The 21,357-nt window shown below is 39.4% G+C and overlaps 1 protein-coding gene across 1 annotated transcript in view; it reads right to left on the bottom strand.

Moving 5' to 3' along the window:
- The window catches only part of TAPT1 (transmembrane anterior posterior transformation 1), a 65,880-nt gene that overhangs the window by 28,360 nt on the left and 16,163 nt on the right, over nt 1-21,357 (bottom strand). The window contains exons 3-4 of the mRNA XM_072737737.1: nt 10,890-11,008; nt 489-651 (exon numbers count right to left, since the gene is read on the bottom strand). Coding sequence (XP_072593838.1) covers nt 489-651; nt 10,890-11,008 — 282 coding nt within the window. The remainder of the gene's footprint in view (nt 1-488; nt 652-10,889; nt 11,009-21,357) is intronic.

Here is a 21,357-nt window from a genome sequence, read left to right as displayed (position 1 = left end):
TATGTAAAAATTACAAAGCACTTTAAGTGTAAATCTATTATAGCAAATACATATATAATCCTAATATTTTTTCATAATGCTTCAAGTTTTAGTAAGATGTATACATGGGTTTCCAATGAATGTTTAAACAAATTTCCCTACCATTTGACAATTTACATTCTCAAGGGGGTACTGACTAAAAAGTCTCTAGGTAGCAGGTACCCTTCTCTCCCATGTGAGGACATGTCATACCCTAGGAACCAAGGACCAGCACTGCGCACCATCTGGTGAGGATGAGATTCTCCAGCCTCAGCCCAGAACTACTTAATCAGAATCTGCATTTTAACAAGGTTTCCGGTGACTGTATAAACATTAAGGCCAGGAGTCGCAATACTAGAGTTGGTAGATGAGAATTCTGTATCAGAGGGCTCCAAGTCCGCACATTCATCAAGCCTGTGCAGCTTCAGAGGCTAGGCTAACCATGTGGGTACAAGAGGGCCCTCACTCACCTCAAGCATATTGTAGATGATGTAGAGCTTGATGACTGACTGTCCCCTTATCAGGTGATACATCATGGAGTAGTCAACATAGTGCATCATAAAATAGCAGATTACCAAAATGACACCCTTCAGGATGTCACACACCTGAGCAGGCTGAAGCAAACGTCTGTCCCTGAAATACATAAGGCATAATAAAAACATGAATTTTACCTTACATGCTCTTGGAATTATCTTTACTGGACATACACTGGCATACAGAGATGATAATGAGAGTTAAGACGCTCTTTTAAGAACTAACAAGTTATGCTGACTACTCAATCGTGTGAAGTTTTCTACCCAAGTACAAAAAAATAAAGATGTTAAACCACTATTAGAGGTGAGCCCTCTTAACAAGTGAACACAGAGGGTGGGTGTCTGCTGATAACATGCTTTGGAGCCATGGATTTCCACGATTTTGTCCTAAGCCTTTCACCTTATCTTGAAGCACTACAGCCTGCTGGATCAGCCCTTTCCACACACTGGAAGAGCTCTGCACTTTTTATTTACCAGCAGAGCAGGTTTCTTCATATCACTTCACAAGTTCTAATTCTATGATGGCGTCATGGACCGGTGTGTGGATGCACCATAATTGATGCAACACTGCTGGCAGATGGCCAGTCTTCTGCAGCTACAAATGTGCATGTCATGCCTCATATTTGAAAATATATCTGTAGGATGAATTCCTACAATTGGAGGGTATGTTCCTTCAACAGAAGCAGCGAACTGCCCTCTCTTGTGGCTGTGCCCGTGTTCACATCCACTAGCAGCTCGCAAGGAAGGCTGCAGCACACATGCAGCAATCTAGGATTCCACCAACTGTTGGATCTCTGCCAATCCCACTGTTGAAAAACAGCATCTACTGTAGTTTTAGTTAATTTTTCCCATGAGGAAAACGGCATTTCTCTATATATTTCTTTATATTTTCTGGGAATTCTTCCCTTTTCTTTTTGGCTTTACAGGAATTGAAAATGCTTTTTCCTAATTACTAGCAGCAGAGTAATTGCTTACTTCAGAGAGATTCAAGGCAATCCACTCCAAAATATGCCAACATGGCATCTTATTTTGAATTTAAGTTATTTAAGAAACAGCTGGTGCAAGGAGGACACTCTGACCTCCTCGGATCCCTTGAAAGTGGGAGATAAATTCTCCAGTGAATGGACCCTCCCTGCCCCTGGGCACAGAAGGTATCCTTATCACCAGAGATAAGAAATTCAGGGCTGAGAAGGTTGTAGAAACAACCCTTGTTACTTTTACATAATCTGCTATCCCAAGCCCAGACTTCTTCATCTTGTTAATGCTTCACAAATTTATTGCTTCTTTGTCTTAAAGGTATATAAAAGCAAACTGCCTGGTCACTTCTTTCAGTTGCATATTTTTTATGAGCTCCTGTATGTACAAAATTTTTCTCCTGTTAATCTGTTTTATGACCATTTAATTATTGAACCATCAACAGCATTATTTTACAAATGAGGCTTGAAATAGTAGCTCTGTGAGCAGGTGATACAGAACCTCATCCTTGTTTTCTACAATGCACACCCCACACATGGTTTTCAGTCAGATATGAATTTGATCTGGTCACAGAAAGAATATGAGATACTGCAAAAGTCCTGAAAAGAGGTAAATTCTGTGAGAACTAAGTCCACAAAGGTTTATTAGTAGGTGGGAAGACACTGGGCTGAACCAGTGAGGCTAAATGGGGAGATAAGTCAGAATTTGTCTGTGTCAGATCGTATGTCTTGAGACCAGCACTATAAGCTGATAAACCAAGTGAAATTATTCTTAGCAGCTGAAGTTTTGGGCAAAATTGCTTCAAGGACAAAGCCAATCAATCCCTATCACTATCTCCCTGTTTCCCTGACTCTTTTCTTCTCCTCTCCTAAGTGGGCTCTGGCCTGTTCTCCTCATAGAATCAGAGAAGATCTCTTCACCTCCCATCTCCCAAACATGCAGCCTAGAACACAGATATCTCTGCCAAGCATCATCAAGGAATTCCCTGCTTCCAACCCCATGAGATTAAAAACAGAAGAGGTATTATAGTTGTCGAGAGTGGGAACTAAGCATGTCTTTCATTCAAGCAATGCAAAGAGGAGATATTTTGAACACTCCTGGGCTCCTGGCCCATGTGTGACCATCTCCTCTGGGCCAGCCAGGGAATGAATAGGCATTGGTACAGAGTACAGTGCCCACCTCTTCTTCTAAAGTGTAGGAGAGGCTCAGCATATACTGAATACCACAAATCACTGAGAGTCATGGGCTTTTGTATTTGGGAACTATAGGTCATGCTTTATGAATTAAAGAAAATGATAGATACCATAAGTAGGGTAGTATTAATTAATTTGCATTAATTACCAAGGTGACTTTGATAACTAATTAAAGAAACTATACTTAGAGCTTTTCATACTAGATTGGCATCTACTTAAGTGATCTCGGCCAAAGTAATTTTATTTAAGAGAAAAAGAGCATACACACACACACACACACACACACGTATATGTGTATATACACACATATATATATCTCCAATCCTATGTCTTTAATGTCTTTATAAACATTTACAACAAAGGACCAATGTATTAGTGTATCTATAAAGGAATGTTGTATTAATTACAAGTGATTGTTGCAAATTAGAGGCACCAAACATTAGAAATATATATCCCAAGATAGCACAACATGACACATTTTGAACTAAGATGATAAAAATTTAAAATCAAGCATAAACAACTTTAATTTAGCTTTATCTTGCCTAGGATCAAACCAGCTTGTAAAACCATAGAAGGCTGTACAAATACCTTATGCTACAATTCAGTTACCACGTGGCAGGCATTGTTCTAGGCACCAGGAATACATTCATTTCAGTTTTCACTATAATCCAGCAAGGGCAAGGTACTATTGTGACTATCTCAGTTTTACAGATGAGGCACAAAGCACAGTCAGGAATGTGCCCACAGCCGGATAGTTAATTAAGAGTGGAGGAGGAGGGATATGAACCTTGGCAGTCTAGCTCCAGAAGGCATGTTCTTTACTACCATCTCTCATTCTAGACTTTTCTTTAAAAGAACTTTTAAATCAACAACTCAGTACCCTTTCACTTTCAGCATAATTTAATACAATATAACTTAACACTATACTGACAGCTTATCTGGAAAAATTTTGTGCTAAAAAGCAAACACACCCATCATTTTTGTTCTTTACTTCTAAAAAAGACAGGACCATATTTCACTGGATCTACTGCTTCCTGTGTGCTCCCTACTCTGGTGAAAATCTATTGCTAACGTCCTAAGTGGTTGCTCCAAAGACTCTGATATTCAAAATTAAGGAGCATTATTCAAATAAAGAATAAAAGTCGAAGAATTCCTAAGAAACAGTTTTGTTTTCATATAAAAGTCCTCATTAATAAGAAGGAAAGCTACAAAAATAAAAATTATTTCTAAGATGCCACCTTAAAAGACATCTGTATGTATCACAGCACCTCTGAGTACGGAAAGACCTGACCTCAAAATAAGTTCACAGGATTAAAAGAACTTGAACCAGTACCAGTATTTGTTTCCTTTTCTGTCAGGATATTTTTAGATGACTATCTGGTAAGCATTTCCAACTCCGTAAGAAGCTTATCCACAGCCTCGCCAATCAACTTGGAATTGGCTTTCAAACAATACTTTCAGGTTCAAGTTCTTTCTTATAAAGATCCTTTAAACCATAGTTACTAGCAATTCACTTCTCAAATGCTGAAAATCTCACATAAACACATAAATAAATGGAGCAAGCCATTGGACAAAGTGAAAAACCCACTAATCTAATTCACAGGTTAGGCTGTAAGTTACTGCAAGAGAAGTTAACTTTAAACAAGATATTCAACAGAACTTAAAATATTTTTTAAAATTTTCATGTTAAGCCACTCATACAGAAACCACATTTTCTCATTTCTAAGTTTCATCTTTTACTCATTCAAATACTTCCACTGGATATGTGCCATTGTCAATTAAAGCACTGCCGTTGTTTCTAAGGGCTCGTGGATTCGTGGGAACAGAACAATGCAATGGAAAAGGTGATCTACATCCTCCTGCTCAGTAGCAGAAGGTAACACATGAAGATTAAGGCAAAAACTAGCAGCATATAGAAAGATCAGGAAAAAAGAAAAGGCAACACAAATGAGCAAGAAAAATGGCATAATCCCTGCCTAGCTGATTTTCAAATTGGTGTAGGTATGTGTCAAGCTATCGGCATGAGATATTTCATTATAAAACACATAGACTGATTCTTTCTTTCTTTCTCTCTTTCTCTTTTAACATTTTCAGCCATTTGTAGTATACCTGTAAGAGTGTAAAATAAAGTAATATATTCAATATGGTTCCCATTTTTAAAAGAGAAGTTCCTTTATAATTTTGAAGTAAATTCAAATAAAGTATTGAGATTAAGATATTTTCCTTAATTAGAAAACAGTATTTTAAATCTTATGTTTTCCTGCCATACAATAGAAAAATAATTACTAAGTGTTAAAACCGAATGATTAAAATCTTTCCTTCGGCTTTAAAATAATTTCAAACTATACTAGGAAAAAACCCAACCAGTTTAATAAAGCTATGGAGTAATGCAAAATAAAAATTACTTATATGGAAGGAAGCTCAGTCGACTGCTGTGGCATTGGGTTAAAAGTACTTGCTATCAAGGTCTAGGGCAACAAGTGTAATTAAATATCATTTGATGGAGTGATTTTCCTACGTTAGGTGAGATGATGGTCAAATATTGCAAAAATGTGGACAGCGCTTTAGGACCAAGCAAGGATAGAGACCATGTTTTCCTCAGGCATCCGTCCTCAAGTGGTTATGTCTGCCTATGCTGTTTTTGTTGTTTCCATTATAATTAATATCTGTTTGCACTGATGTCAATTTGGCCAAGAGTAGAGAAGGAAAAATCAGGGTTTACTCACCACAAGGAGTCCCTGTGACACCACATTCCATTCTATAAAGGAAGTGAAAGTGCTCCTCCCTTCGGTCTGATTCACGAGAGAGAAAGAAAGAGAGAAGGTTGTAATGTTGCTACGCTACTTAGAGTGCCATGGTGAGGAAACAGGGGACAACAAAACCTGATTTATGAAGACTCTCTAATAAAACAAATATATTGCTCTCTACGTATCAGCCACGCAGATCAACCCTGGTAAGAGGAAATCACAAACATACTTGTTTCCCCAGAGAAAGCCATCAAGAGCTCTACCTTCATGTGCTACAGGGTGATATTAAACCAGTTAGGGCACAATGGAGTCTTATGTTTTAGAAGAGGAAAAGTGTGTGTGTGTGTGTGTGTGTGTGTGTGTGTGTGGTAAATTTTGGGTAAATTATCTTGAAGAAGGTAAGGCATACAGAGGAAATCCAACAGGTTAAGAAACTCTCAAGCATTTGAAATTCATCAGGAGATCAAAGTCTTCTAAATTCATAGGAGATAAAAGCCTATGGGGTAAACTCTCAGAGGAAAAAGACACTATTGCCTCTTAAACGCAAAAAAGTCCGTGAAGCCTCAAGTAAGAGTTCTCTTGCCTAAAACCAAAGTGTGATCAGGAAATTTGCTTGCACAGATTTTATTTGCTCTGATAGTACAAGAAAAACACTCTACACTCTGGCATTTATTACCTAAGCCTACTCTACACTTATTACTGACTAAAATGTTTTAGGAAAGTTTTCAAAAATAACTCAGTCCTTGGCACCAGATAGCACCATTTTTCTTTATAATCTCTCTCACCATTCTTCAAATTTTATGGAGAATTCTAAAACACAAAATTAAGTCACAAGTTTGAGCAGGAAAGAGGATTCACAGAAATGCCAGGTAAGTCACAAACACCTCCACAATTGGTTATTCGTTTATTCTACAGTAAATTTGGAAAAATGAGGTCTGATAACCTCTTTAGCATAATCCAGAGCACTCTACTTTTCTAAAAAATGAAATATTTTCATTCTTCCAAAAAACATAGGTACCTCATATAATAAACCAAAATTTAATTCTGATTTCCTTGTCATCATTAAAAAATTATTCTAATTCAAGAAGTTTCTCAAATGTCTTTCTAAAATGATACTACCCTATATATGGAAGAGGCAAGACACACAAGGATCCACTTTTAAACAATCTGGATATATCTATTTATTTTAGTCTCCACCAAAATATCTGGGAGTGAAGACTTTTCAAGACTGTCAATTCATTAGCAAAAAGTATCCAAATAAGTATTCCTGAGATCACTAAGCTTTTTATGGAAGCAGTATATCCTTTGTAGGCAACACAAACACACCTACCAAGTCAAAATAATTACCCTGCCAACTTCTCAAATGAACAATATTTTAAAAGGATCAAAAGCTGGCAAAATGCCTGCCAGTGGAGCAATCACAATGAAGGCTGGGTTTTCTTACAAGCATGCTGAAGTGCACTGGTCCTTAGCTGTAGTGAAAGGCAGCATCCTTGTGTACTTAGGTGTCAAAAAGTGGCAAAAACCCAAACCCAAAACAAAAACCATGGCCAGTTTACAGAATATTTAGAAACAGGCCCAAAGAATGAATTTTAAAGTAGAAAATCTGAGAGACTGTCAGTTTTCCAAAGCCTCTGACAAATACTGTACCAGATACAACTTGCACACAGAGGCGGCAAGCTCAGTAATCACAAATACAGAAAGAAGGCAACAACCTAACACAATCATTGCTGTGATATTCCAACAGACAAGACTAGAGATGGAAAAGTCACTGTTTGCATGTCAGCATCTTGATTACTCTGACGAATATCCTTGCCCCTCCTTTGGGGGAACAATTAAAAAGAACTAAGAGTAGGAAGATGGCGACTTTCTCCTAGAAAAAAGACATAATAAGAATATAAGGATAAGGGAACAGTTAGGAAACAAAACAAAACAAAACACAATCCACTTCTTTATTGGTCTTTTTAATTTCTTTCTATCCCTTTGGAAAAATAAAAGTCAGACTGAAGGAAAGAGCACTTTTTTGCTTGCTGAAAAAGATGGAACACAACACAGCTATGGGTGAGACAACCTTTACTGAAAGTAGAGAATGTTGAAAGAAAAGGTGTAAGGCAGAATTTGGCTACTTCTAAATAATAATTTTGTTCAAATAAATGTATTTTTATAGTCCTAAAATATTGAAAAGGTCTTAGACATAATATTAATAATAGCTTTGTTAATATAATTTTTCTCATCATAGTTCAAGTTTTAAACATTTCAAATTTTGTGCTTTTAAAAATAATGCTCAAAGACACTACTTTCTAAATTGCTCCAAGAAAAAATAAATTACAACATATGCTACCGTAAGCACAAATCCCTCAGTTTTGATAGAGCAACTTAACATACTAAGACCTAAGACAGTAGGGCCGCCGCATTCTCACGTTCTGTGTAATCTGGCCTATGCTCGCACAGAATACTCAAAGTCACAGAAGTTCTGTCATGTAATCTTAACTGCATTTAACATTTTATGTGCACACATCATATATTTATTAGTGACAGCATAAAACAAATTATTTTCAGTTGGTCTAAGTTGCAGAAATAGCAAGAATGGTTTGGCTGGTGTAGGACAGGGGAACAGTCTTGCATATGAGGTGACACACTGCCCTCTGGTGTCATTTTAGTTCTAGAATCTTGACAATGAAACACATTTTGTTTTGAAAAGTACTCAAATTAATTTAGACTGAAAGTATTTTAAAGTAATATACAAAAGCAGCCATCTCTACTTTATATCTAAAAAAAAAAGAAAAAAAAAGAAAAGAAAATCTTAAAATACCTAGAGAAGTTTGGCTCCCAGGATCATCGGCCACTCAGAAAAACAAACAAAACGGAGGAGAGGGCTGAAGATCTGCCAGTTCTCTCTGCAACACGTCTTTTAGTTTTCAGAACACTGAAAGACTTCCCTCATGCTATCTGGGTACTCTGCTTCCCCCAAATGACAAGGAACACTAGAAATGACACAGTTCTAGATGCCTGTGCAGTAAGATGGGTCTTCAAAAAGAACCTAAAAATAACAAGGGCTTTGGGCACACTGACAAATCGCCACAGTCACCCACTCAGTGAGCAGCCACTTATGTCTGTGTGCTAACACACCCAAGGAGGGACCCACTCTAGGAGGAAGAGTTTTTAGGATATATTTCCCTATAATGTTTAATCTCATCAAGCCAACAGCCATATGGAACACACCCTATGTCTTTGAAAGCCATTCACTTAGAAATGGCTGGAGCACAAACCTGCCTCACATTGATCAAAGAATAACTAAAAAGTTAATTTAGTTCATAATACAAACATGAACAGTTCTACATGGCCTTAGTTATTTTATGTCAGGTAGCTTCACCTGGCTCTACCCAAATTTCTATGTGTCTATCCATGCTATGCAGTCCACATGAAGATTTATATTTAGTAATGTTCTATTAGAAATTTTTTTCTGGTCTTCTGAAAACTAAAATAACCCTAATTTTATTTGGTCTCCCAATAGCAAAAAAAGAAAAAAATATATACAAGATTAGGCTTTGCTAATGTTAAAGTACCATGCTACAAATGTCTTTTTTTTTTCAAGGATTTTATTTATTCATGAGAGACACAGAGAAAGGCCGAGACACAGGCAGATGGAGAAGCAGGCTCCATGCAGGGAGCCTGACATGGGACTCGATCCTGGGTCTCCAGGATCACGCCCAGGGCCAAAGGTGGTGCTAAACCACCAAGCCACCCGGGCTGCCCACAAATGTCTTTTTTTTTTTTTTTTTTTAAGTTTGCTACTAAGAATAAAGCATTAAAAATTCTCCCAAAGGTATAAAGAATGTACTTGAATTAAAGCTAATGATTAGATTCCTAAGAAGAGTCTTCCACTTGACTAACATGTAATTAATAAAATATGTAACATAATTCTCTCATTCGGATAGGTTACAGCATGTCTGGTATCACATATAACAGTGATGTGATCTTAATTCTTGTCATTGTTTTACTCCTTGTAATCTGGCAAATAATTTTTCTCTTTTCACAATATGATCTTCATGACTAATGAATTCTTCCAGTTATTACTGGAAGGATTTCTTCCTTATGAAATTGGTTAAGGTTTATTTCTAAATGGACTTTATGTGTTATTCAGTGCTTCCTAAGTATGAAGTGTATACCCATTTACTATTTTAAAAGAAAACTTTCCAAAAGTTTAGTATTTAAAAAAAAAAAATCAACGCATAATTCTGAATATTGACTATTAATTTGTACCTCAGTTTCCATGGTTAAGTTATTACCATAATTACATTAATTATATTTTTATATGCCATAGAATGGTCGCCTACTTTACAGTTAAATGAAGTTTAATATTATTGTCCATTTCAGCATTTTAAAATTTTTTCATAATGAAATGTGTCGAAAGAAGTGATCCATGTGAGAAATGTCACTTGGGTAACTATGCTAAGAACTGCATAATATTCTAGAGAATGACTCCATAGAATGGAGACATGTTGACATATCAGTACAAAAAAAGAAAACTGTAAACCCCAAACTTCTAACCTAAAGACCAATAAAGCATTAAGATTCATGTAAGCTTAATATTTTTGTCTTCCTGTTCCTAGTTTTGGTAGAGATGGAAGGAAGGAAACTAATATTTGTTCTGGTCTATTGTGAACCAAGGCACCATGCTGGGTATTCTTTTTACACTTCCCATCTTTGTGGTAGAAGATGCCGGACTCTCAACATCCCCTTTTTCTGTGATGTGGAAACAGGCCTAGAGAATAGAGAAGTTAGGCAGCTGCCCACACCTGACCAGCTAACCAATGTGAGCCTTCCCACGAGGACAATGGTCTTTAAGAGTTTTCTGCTCTCACAAATCGTGGAGAGTTGCATCGGGAACCAGTAACTAAGGCTCCCCAGGTCACTAAGACAATGATTCTTAAATGAGAGGAAGAGTCCTTAGGAGATTCTGATAACTCCAGGCCCAGAACCCCGTTTTCATTATACAGATGATGCCTCAGAGGTCAATGGACTTTAAGAACATGAAGGTACTGGGTGAGCAGCACAGTGGCCACCAGGTCCTTGGTTCTCAATCCCCAAGCCTCCCCACTCTTCTGTGTGGTCATCTGCATTATTAATATTATTGTACTAGCGAAAGCAAAGTCTTGGTTCAAAACCATTTGGAAAAAAAGAATGCACAAGGAAAAAGTACAAATATTATAAAAACACATTATATAATATTCATTAAAAAGACAAAGAGCATTAGTTCATGCATTAAGGGCCAAAGAATGAATGGAACTATGTGAATGATCCCTATTCTGCAAAATCTATCCAACGGATTACTGACTTTAACGACTACATGTAGTAAAATACTTTTTACGAGTAGCAAAAATAATGTGAACATTTGAAACAGCTCACGATCTTAAACTTACCTTAAGCCATAGCAAGGCAAAGTGAAGAGCCTGAAGAGTGCTAGGAAGACTCTTAGAGGAAGCAACGTGAACACATACAGAAATGCATCCAGGCACAGAAAGATTCCAAAAACCATGAGCTGGATTTTAACAGGAGAGAAGAAAACAAAAAACAAAACGTAAAAGAAATATTCTCTGAATAACTGCAGATGAAAATTTCAAAAGCGGAATTTCTAAACTGCTGGAGATTCGCTTCTCACAACTTAGCTCAGCTGAGTAACAAGTCAGTAGCTGTACTTTTGTACATGTGTCAATTTAATGGAAAATCCTTTTCAAAGCACAAGTCTGTAGTTCTTCTCCCAGAGCTTTTGGTTTACCACCTAGAAAAGTCAATTACTCAAAATGTAATCTCCCTCAGACCATGGCTATGAAACACTGGATGTGGACTTCCTCAAACTTTAAAGATATTATAGAAAATCTTTCAGATAGAATCTTTAACTCTAGTCTTCATGATTTCTCAGACTCCTACTTATCAGAGTGCTTCCTGGACGGGAAAGACTAGGACATACATTGAGTTAAAATACTGTCTTTATATCACAAATGTGTAAAAGTAATTACTAATTTTAACAGAATTTCATGTGTGCTCAAACCGGCTGTATTTAGAAGGATTATTTTTTTATATATGTTTTTTTATTGGAGTTTGATTTGCCAACATACAGTATAACGCCCAATGCTCAACCCAAGTGGCCCCCTCAGTGCCCGTCACCCAATCACCCCATCCCCCCACCCACCTCCCCTTCCACTACCCTTTGTTCATTTCCCAGAGTTAGGAGTCTCTCATGTTTGGTCACCCTCTCTGATTATTCCCACTCATTTTCTCTCCCTTCTCCTATGAAAGAAGGCATTATTCTTCATCGAGGGGTAGCTGCTGATGTTTGCACCTCTTCCCCTATCTTGTGCCCTTGTCCCATCCTTCCTATTTTTCTGTAATGCAATACATTTGTCCTGTTAAATACAGGACCATATTTCACAGGAGGGTGGAGTCTTTTGACGGCTTGAAGTGGCCACGCCCAGGCCACACTCTGCTATTGCAGGGGTAGTGACTTTCCGTATGTCTGTTACACAAACATGCTATACCATCTATATATACCCTCACACACAACAGTCCATGTAACTTCAGGCAGTGAATTGTCCTATATGGATATATTGCGCAGTTAAAATCCACAATGTTATTGGCAGAATTATGTCCTCCCAAAATTCATGTTGAAATCCTAGCCACCAGGGACCTCAGAATGTGACCATGGTTCTTGAAAGAGCTAATTAAGTTAAAATGAAGTCATTAGAGTGAGTCCTAATCCAATGTGACTGGTGTCCTTATTAGATGAGGAAATCTGGACATAAACACGGATGGGGGAAGATGATAGAAAGATGCGGGGAGAAGACACCATCTATAAGCCAACAAGAGAGGCCTCAGAAGAAATCAACCCTGTTGACATCTGATCTCTATTTCCAGCCTCCAGAACTGTGAGAAAATTATGTTTCTGTGGTTTAAGCCACCTGGTCTAAGGTACTTTGTGACAGCAACCCTAGCAAATCTTTAAAAGAAAGGACGCATTTTATTAACTTTTTGCAAGAATGTCTTAAAAGAATATATATACATATATGGGCCAGATTTCTTGATCAGTACGTAGAGACCCTAAAAGTTTTATTTATTTATTTTTTTAATAATTTAGACTCGCTATGAACACCAACAAAAGTACCAAGTCTTGTACTGCATGCCAACCACTTTCCAGTCTTCCCTCCACGGCAGCTGGTCAGCCAGGCATCCTGTGTGTCGCCAGCACAGCCACGGTCCTCCATCTGTTTGTTTTCCATACAGAGGAGTGTTGGAGAAGACAGCATGGTCCACATAAAGCTGGTGGCCTGTAGTTATTACTCTCCCATCACCAGGAAGCCTTTCCCTGTTTCCTGGTGGACTGCAGGTTCTACTCCAAAGGCAAAAACTACTAGAAGCCTGCACAACCCAGAAGGTATCTCGGTGTGTGTGCAACAGGAGATAGCATACTAGGAAGGAGACTGAGTGGTTGTCTTTCTTGTGACCTTACACTGAATGAGCACATTACTCATTCATCCAACAGCTACTAGGCTGCGAATATGTGCCAAGTAACACGCTCAGCCCAGCAGGCACAAAGCCAGGCAGGACACCAGGATGGGGTTTCCACCCTCACTAAGCTTATTCACATTTTAGCACTGAGACTGCTGCTGCAATAGAACTAAGTCTACAAGGTACAAGGGAGCCCTGGAGAAAGAATGGCCAAACCAATTTGGGGAGATTAAGAAAAAGCTCCAGAGGAGGCCCTTAAAGACATCGGAGAAAATGAGGAATATTGCCACAAGGAGAGGGCAGATTGACAGAAGACGGGCTGGGGGGACGGAAGGGGGAAGACATTTCCAGAGGGGGAGGCAGAGCAAGAGCAGAGAGGAGGAAAGAAATTGTGAAGAGTAAAACCTACTCTTGAAGAAAGCAGTAGAGCCACCTTTCTTTGGCTTAGAGGAATTTGTATTTGCATCATTCATGATGAACAATAACAGAAGTCTACCGGGCCTTTCTCTTCACATTTTAAACCAGCCCTGCAAAACTAAGTGGGCAAGCAATAATCATCTTACACAGTATGGTAAACGTGGACTGCCTGAAGCTGGCAAGGTAATAGACTGCAACATACAAGTGGAAGGAAATCAAGTGGCTGTGGTCTGGGAAATGTCAGCTGGTTGGAGAGAAAGCACTCATGTAGTGAGAACACAGGATGCACAAGAAGAGCAACAGAAATGGCTTTCAGGGTTTGGAAATGTGGGAACATGGACTCATTTACTGCCTGCTACTCGGATGGTGCGCTTTCTCATAAGGCACCAGCTCTTGTAAATTCCTTACAAATGAAAACGAGAAAATTTCCTAAAAAAGTAAACAAGATATAACCATAAAAACATTCATTCTTGAAGGAGGTAAGGAAGCCATGCCAGGTGCAGGATGTGCCCCAAAGGACACTGCATGGAAATCTCTCTGTTAATTCACACCCCTAACCCCAGCCCCCAGAGTTTGGACGGTCCAGGCAGCAGTGTTTTCTAGGCAAAGTGGTAAGAGTCTGCTACTTACTACTCCCAACAGCTTTTTTTTTTTTTTTTTTCTCAACAGCTCTTTGAGGTAGTTATTACCAACCCTACTTGACACTTGAGGAAACCACAGCTCTGGAAGCTGAATGCCTGCCCAAGGCTGGGGGTCAGAGTAAAGGAACTGGCGTTGGAGCCTGAGTTGGCCTGACCCAAGACCCTACATACTCTCTCTGAAGCAGTTTGAACACAGGAAAAGATCCCTATTTTTATTAGGCATGGGGGTTAACATCATTTTCTTTGTGCTAACTCTTGCTAATTTGCCTAGTGTCATAAGAAATGCAAATAGACATTTAATGATTCAAACTTATAAAAGGCAAATTTCATATATTTAGACTTACTGCTAACTTTAAAATGTTACTAAGAATTAAAAGCTTTGAATATATATTATCATGAGAATAATATGTACTTTCACACTTTCAATTACTTTGCATAGCATCTTGATAAAATAGGCAATTCCTATCTCCTTTTATTTGGACCAAATAACCAAAAGGTATTCAAGCAGTCTTAAGCAATGTCTAATGAAAATACCTCAGAATTATCCAAAGTGTGGCTAGAATGGAATCGGTGTCACATGCCACTCTCTGTTGCCCTTCTGAGAAACACAAAAATCTGCTGTCTCTAAATGCCACTTAGAGTTTCAAAATGAATACGAGGTCATGAATAACATTAATGAGGCATAATGCTTTTGGAATGTGCCTCTTTACAGCACAGGTGAAAATCTGTCCTAATAGGTAGCAATCATCCGTTGTGCTCAATACCGCCACTCCAGATCTGCTTCGCTCTACATCCTGTAGGATGTAGATCTCACTTTATACCTATCTCATGGCTATAGGGCAGACCTTTTAATGGTATGTCATCTCTAAACTGGCCACTACATAATATGGCAAAGAACCAAAAGAACCAAAGCATGATGAAAATATTTCAAAAAGACATCATATACTGGAGTTTAGGGCTTTTGCTTTTCCATTCTATGCATTTTCCCAGGGATGGAAGACACGATCTATCTATATACATAGTTTTACGTGAAACCTTCCCTGGACTAACACTGAGTTATTCCTCCTTCTCTCTTAATCAAACAAATATTGTACAGCTCTCATGTGGCAGAGACTGTGATAGCTAGATAAAATATATGACCACTATTATAAGAAGGTCAAAGTCTTAAAAAAGAAAAAAACAAAGTTAAAGTCAGGGCACCTGGGTGACTCAGTGGTTGAGCATCTGCCATTGGCTCAGGTCAGGATCCCAGGGTCCTGGCATTGAGTCCTGCATCAGGCTCCCCGCAGGGAGCCTGCTTCTCCCTCTGTCTCTCTCTGCCTCCCGGTTTCCTTGTCTCTTTATGAATAAATAAATAAAATCTTTTAAAGAAAAGTTAAAGTCTTGTTAAGGAGCAAACTGCCCAAAGAAAAGGATTCAAACTCTAACCATGATCCACTGTGAGAAAAATCACTCTAATTCACTACACACACACACATTTACATACATTCAAACCCCCCCACCCCCCAAAATTTCACCAAAATAAGGTTAATTTTTACTCCATGGAATAAAGGTTGATATCTTCTACTTCTCTTTTTATAAAGCAATTCTGGTCTCACTAAATTCACAACCCACAAAAGAGTGGTAGTAACTCACTGTCTGAAAAACAGGTCCCCAGAGAGGCAGGCTGGTTGGAACTCAGTTCCCTTCACCGGCAGACACAGGGGCAGCGAAGACAGTTCCAAGTGGCTACTCAGCTTTGCAGAGAGTTTTGGAGTTAAGAACACACCGAGAAGTTCTTTGTACAAAAATCAATGAAAAGCACCAAAACGCAAATTGCGGATATTAAAATTGGGAATATTTCTTTTAAAAATTTATTCTCAGAGTAGGGACTTATTAAAATTTACAGGGGCAAATAATTCTTTCAGAATAATCTGCTTAATTAATGAGATAGCTCTTGCTAATCTTCAGAATGAAAGAACCCTAAGTAGGAATATCAAAAGGGCAGAAATGTAAGCTGGCCTGTCTCATAGGAGCTCTCCTGTCAAGGGACTTCAGAAGCCTTCTCCAGGCACCATGCAGAGCAGCCGGGCATGTGCCCATTCCACAGTCCATCTTCCCCTCTACACTGAGAGGCAAGAAGCACCCTCCCACCCCTGCTCTGCAGTGAGACTAAGGAGTTTGCCTGATTTCCAAACAGCAGAGGCAGGGCCAGACTTCAGTATGCACAAGACACAACTCTGAAAATGGAAGCACTGTTTCTATTATGATAGCTGTTTCTCATCCTTCCAGCCTCAACCTTGCTACTGGATTTGGCCTTCTACATGGTTTTTGGTTTTTTTTTTAAGATTTAACATAGCTTTTGACATCTGAACTTCAATGTAAAGAAAACTAAAATGGCACTGATTCTGTGACACTGGTTAACAAAACTTCACAGGCTGGTGAAAATTTCCACAAGTGGCTCTTCCCACATTCATTTTGAACCTGCTACTACTGCTCTTCATTTGAAAAATATTCACCTCAAAAGAAATAAATAAAAATGCCAACCTCTCTTCATGGAGAATGGAGGTTTCTTAACCTTTTTGAAATCTGTCCCCTTTTGACAAAAATCTCCTGCCTTTCTCTTGAAATTTCAAAATAAGTAAAATTTTAGGCCTAAAATTAAATAGCATAATTCTGGAATACACCTCTCTGAATTATGCAAACCAACTTCTGGCAATTCTGAATACCATCTCCTCCACCACAACCCCAAACAGCACCTACACTGGTAGAGGGTGGCTGGCCTGGAGTGTTAGCTGGAAAGGAGGAAAGCAGGAAGCAGTGTTTCCCTTTTCCCTGGTCTCACAATTTATAAAGCTCTGAGTCTCCTCCCAAAAGAGCAGAGACCATATTTGGCTCAATTCTATACACTGAGGGATCAAAGGTCATTAGGAAGGACATCTTCCCCAGGGAATTTATAATCTAGTGAGCTAGACATGAGCACATAGTAAGTGCTGGTGAATGATGTGCTCTGGAAACGCTGGAGAAGAAATAAGGTCTGGGCAGGGTAGAAGAAGTGGAGGGGTGGCACTGGGATATGCGTACCCAGCGGAGGAGGAAGAGAGTTATAGCAAGTATCCCCCACAGAGGAGACAAGATAGGAACTAGGTTTTGGCACGCATGGCCAGGCGTAACGCGAGTGGGAGAATGCAATCATTATAGAAGAGAAGTAGAAACTATCTTCAGTAATTACTAAGGAACTTTATCCTGTGTTTCAGGAGTTCTCAACAAATCCACATGCAGAGATTTATCATTAGGAGAATGGATTATCATTCTTAAGAGATTAAGTTGTTTAAAAAGTCTACATATGACTGACTTTGAAAGCAACTGCTCTTCAAGGTCATCCCTACAATAATTTTTATTCACTTGAATTCAAAAATTCATACTCCCAGGAAGTCTGCACTCTAGGAGAAGGCAAACAATGGGATTATCGTGACCCAGGGACCTTTATAAGAAGCACATTGCATATACATATGTAATGGCTGAAAACAATATTGATGAAAGCCTTCACAATAATCACAATCTACACTTGACATATATTTTAACACAAAGAATACATTTCTTAAGAGGTAAAGAAATAAATTGAGAATTTTAATTTGTAAAAAGATTTTATACACACACACACACACACACACACACACAGAAGGGTCCTGGATTTTCCTGTTTCTTTTAAAGCAATGTTGAATATTGATATACTCTGAGTACTTGACCCACATTAATTTCTTGAATCCTCCCAACAACCCTTGAAGCAGATACCCTTACTTGGCATCTGCAAAGAACAAACAGTGCTGTAACTCATGGCGCTGGGTGTGTCCTTCAAATCCTACGGCACATCTGAGAGTCACCCTAAGGAACAAAGGTGTTAGCTGCTGCTGCCCGCCACGATCACACCATCTTCCCATTTCTCGGCTCAAATCTACTTTTTAAGGGAGTGACTGGCACACTACAGCAGGCTGAGTAAGCAGAGAGGATAGTGAAGGAGAACAATCGTCCGAATGAGAGATCACAATGGCCTGATATAGCACAATGGAAAGAGAGAGCAAGAGGGAGATTTAAAATTGTTTCCAAAGCTAATATGACAGGAATAAATTACCGATTCAAAAAGATAAACATAGGCCCACAGTTAACTATATCAGTAAATGGAGTAGAGCCTGAAGTCTCTGGCTGGTTGCTGTAGAGCTTCAAATGGGTCCTATATGCCTCACATATAGTAGGGCCTCCATCCCGCTATGAGGCCCTGGATGTCGGGTGGCTCCTGTATCACCTCCAAGCTCCACTTCTGGAGGGGGCTGCTGGTGCTGCTGCCAAACTGACCCTGTCCTCCAAGAGAGTTAAGAAAGGTTAAGACTGTTGCAGAGGCATGAAGAAGCTGCTGCCACCACCACTCCAAGCATGGGGGCAACAAGCCTCAGAGAGAATGGGAGGAATGCCAGCCTAAGCTGCCCCGATGCTGGATTCTGAGAAATGTGGATCCCCATTGCTTCCTGCTTCTGAGCAGCCTTGTGGTGGGATATCTACATGAGGGTATGTCACAGATAAGAGCTGCAACATGAGAAGAATTTAGGGGGATGATTCCCCAAACACACTTCCTTGAAATTAGCAACTGAACAGGATGCCCAAGAAATCGCTGCCATACACGTGGGTCTTGGTAAGTACTCAATACAGTTTCACCATGAGTCCCAGGACTGTTTTCCTGAAATAAGGGTGAAACGATGGCCGTGACTACATTTTGTTAACACACACTCACATGAGAAACAATGAAAAGGCTTTCTGTGATATTTTAAGTTCATTGTTTTGAAAACAATTTGCTGAATTATTTTTTCCAAATGTTACATCCTCTACCCCCACCCTGGACTCAAAAAGCAGAAGTTCCTCCCCTACATTAAGTAGTTTCCCTTTCTGTGAAGCTTTCTGTTTGCTCCTGTTCCCTCTGCTCCTCGAACGCAAGCTCATTCAGTCACGGACCATCAGCTTTCTCAAGATGCCCAAGTCCAACCCCCTAATCTATGACAAAGAAAGTCAAAGCCTTAGGTTCAACACCTTGATCAAGCCATTTGTCTATCACCTGCAGACCTGAGAAGAAAAGTTAACATTTCTAAATCTTGACTTTCAATTTTCCCATGTCACAGTAATCTTTGTCCTTTTCAATAACAGCAATAGTCTATGGAGAAAAATAACAATATTCTGTACCCATACCAACATTTACACCTTCAACATTTAAAGCTTGGGGAAATTTACTAGATTCTTAAAGGCAACTGAGCAGCTCCATTAAAGGCTAAGCAATTGGGTTCCATCTTTGAAAAAATGTATTAAACTATGATAACAATGGAAAAAATTCCCAAAAAGCATAGAATTACAAGGTAAAGAAAAGTCAAAAGCATATTTATGTTTTAGTTCTACCTTTTATAATAAACATTTACATAAATATGTGAAAGTAATGGAAAAGCTTCGTAATAATCACAACCTACACCTGACATGTATTTAACACATACATTTCTTAAGAGATAAAATAAATAAATTTATTTTAATTTGAAGAAATATTAGGCACATGGAAAGATCTTGAGCTCTTCTCTTACTGCTAATCCATGTTGAATATTGCTGTACGAACTTCTCAGAGGCAGAGCTCTGAGGGGTGGCTAACCCAATCACCATTCTCAGTCTGCCTCTCCCTTCATTGGAAAAGTATCACATCCACTGTCCTTAGTCTCCCAGGCAGTGGCGGATGGCTGTGGAACTCACTCCCACCAATAAGACACACAGAAGGAAGTGCACCGGGGCACTTCTGGGAAAGCTTTAAATTCTTTATAAAAGGGACATTCGAATGATGGCACTGTCTGTCTCCTCTTCTCTTGGGTGATAATGCAGAGGTATTGCCTGAGGTCGCAGCTGTCATCCTTCTATTAAAAGGCAGCAAGCAAGAGGACCAAAAGCCAATTTGCCAATGATGCCAAAATGGAAACATTAAAAGGAGTCCAAGTCCAGGCTGGCTTCATTAATCAGCTGGAGCAAAAGAGATCTCCTTCCTCTGACTAGTCAAAAAAAATTGCAAACTTGTTTAAGCCACTGTTAGGTAGTCTGTGACCTACATAGGAAAAAGCATTCCTAAGAAATCCTCCCATAGCTAGTCTCCACTGCTTGGTGTGACCACTCACAGTTACCTGGATCCGGCCTCTCCTCTCAGGGTACCTGTCCTTTCTTGTCCCAAACAATTTCCCACCTCTGGCTCTTCCTAGCACACCCACCCACAATGCCAAGCCCTAAAACACAGGTGCAAAATCAACCTCCCTTTCTCGTTACCTGGCAATGTATTATCTTGCCAGTCTGGGGCTGAGCTCTGTACATGCACGCTGTCAAAGTGCCTAGAATACAGACAGTACTCAAAATAGCCTGAGCAAAATCAATAAATAAGTGAACGAGTGACCTGTATCTCTCTAAATTAGCATTTAAATATATTAGGGAATTTGAAAGAATACTTTGGTGAGCATTTCTTGTTTCCTATAATTTGGGATTCACACAGGTGAATTCACAGACAGCCTCTGTCAAGAGTTAATTTTGTATGTGGTACAGGATACACTGTTCCCACAGGGTCCATATGCAGCACAAACACCAAGAGGACCGCCAGGTCTGGGAAGATGGAGAACATGTATCCCATGAGGCAGTGGGTGACACTGAATGCTAACTCATTTCTAGTGCCTGGGACAGTGCCTGGCTCCTAATCCTTATGTGGTAACTGCTATTCATTTTATGAACACAGAAATAGCTGCCAGGGGTAGGATAAGCGGCCAATCAATGGGGGCTACGGAGCAGTGAGCACTTATTCACCAGGAAGTTCCTAAGAAACTGGTGATCCTGCCCCGATTTCACAAGGCTTCTAGTTAAAGTGTTGGTTGTCTGACCTAACCATCAGCTCCAAGTTCTGTGCCTGCTGAGAACAGACTCTAGAAGGCCTGACAGAAAACGTCAGGGTGACAGGGTGTGCTATCTCTTTTGACCATCAGCTAAATCCTTCATGAAAGAGACATGTTTTACTCGAAGACAACCTAATTACAAAGACAGAGGGAAGAAAACAGTTTTACCCCAAAGCTTCTTTCTGCCTGTGGTCAGCAATCAGAGAAGGCAGAGAGTCAGAAAATCATGTCCCTTACTGGGCTAGAAAAGTCAAATTTAGCAGCAAGTTAAACAGGAAGGTTAGATTCTAACATGAGATCAAATGGGACATGGGGGAGACATGGAAACCAGACTCCTCCTGGTCACCTCCTGCTGTGCAGGGAGCCCTCCAGATGACAGCCACCCCTCCTGCAAGGAGACA

This window comes from Vulpes vulpes, chromosome 14 (genome assembly GCF_048418805.1).
Source record: "Vulpes vulpes isolate BD-2025 chromosome 14, VulVul3, whole genome shotgun sequence".
In the NCBI taxonomy this organism is placed as follows: Eukaryota; Metazoa; Chordata; class Mammalia; order Carnivora; family Canidae; genus Vulpes; species Vulpes vulpes.
Note: the sequence above shows the minus strand (reverse complement) of the source record. Positions and strands in the feature narration are given on the sequence as shown.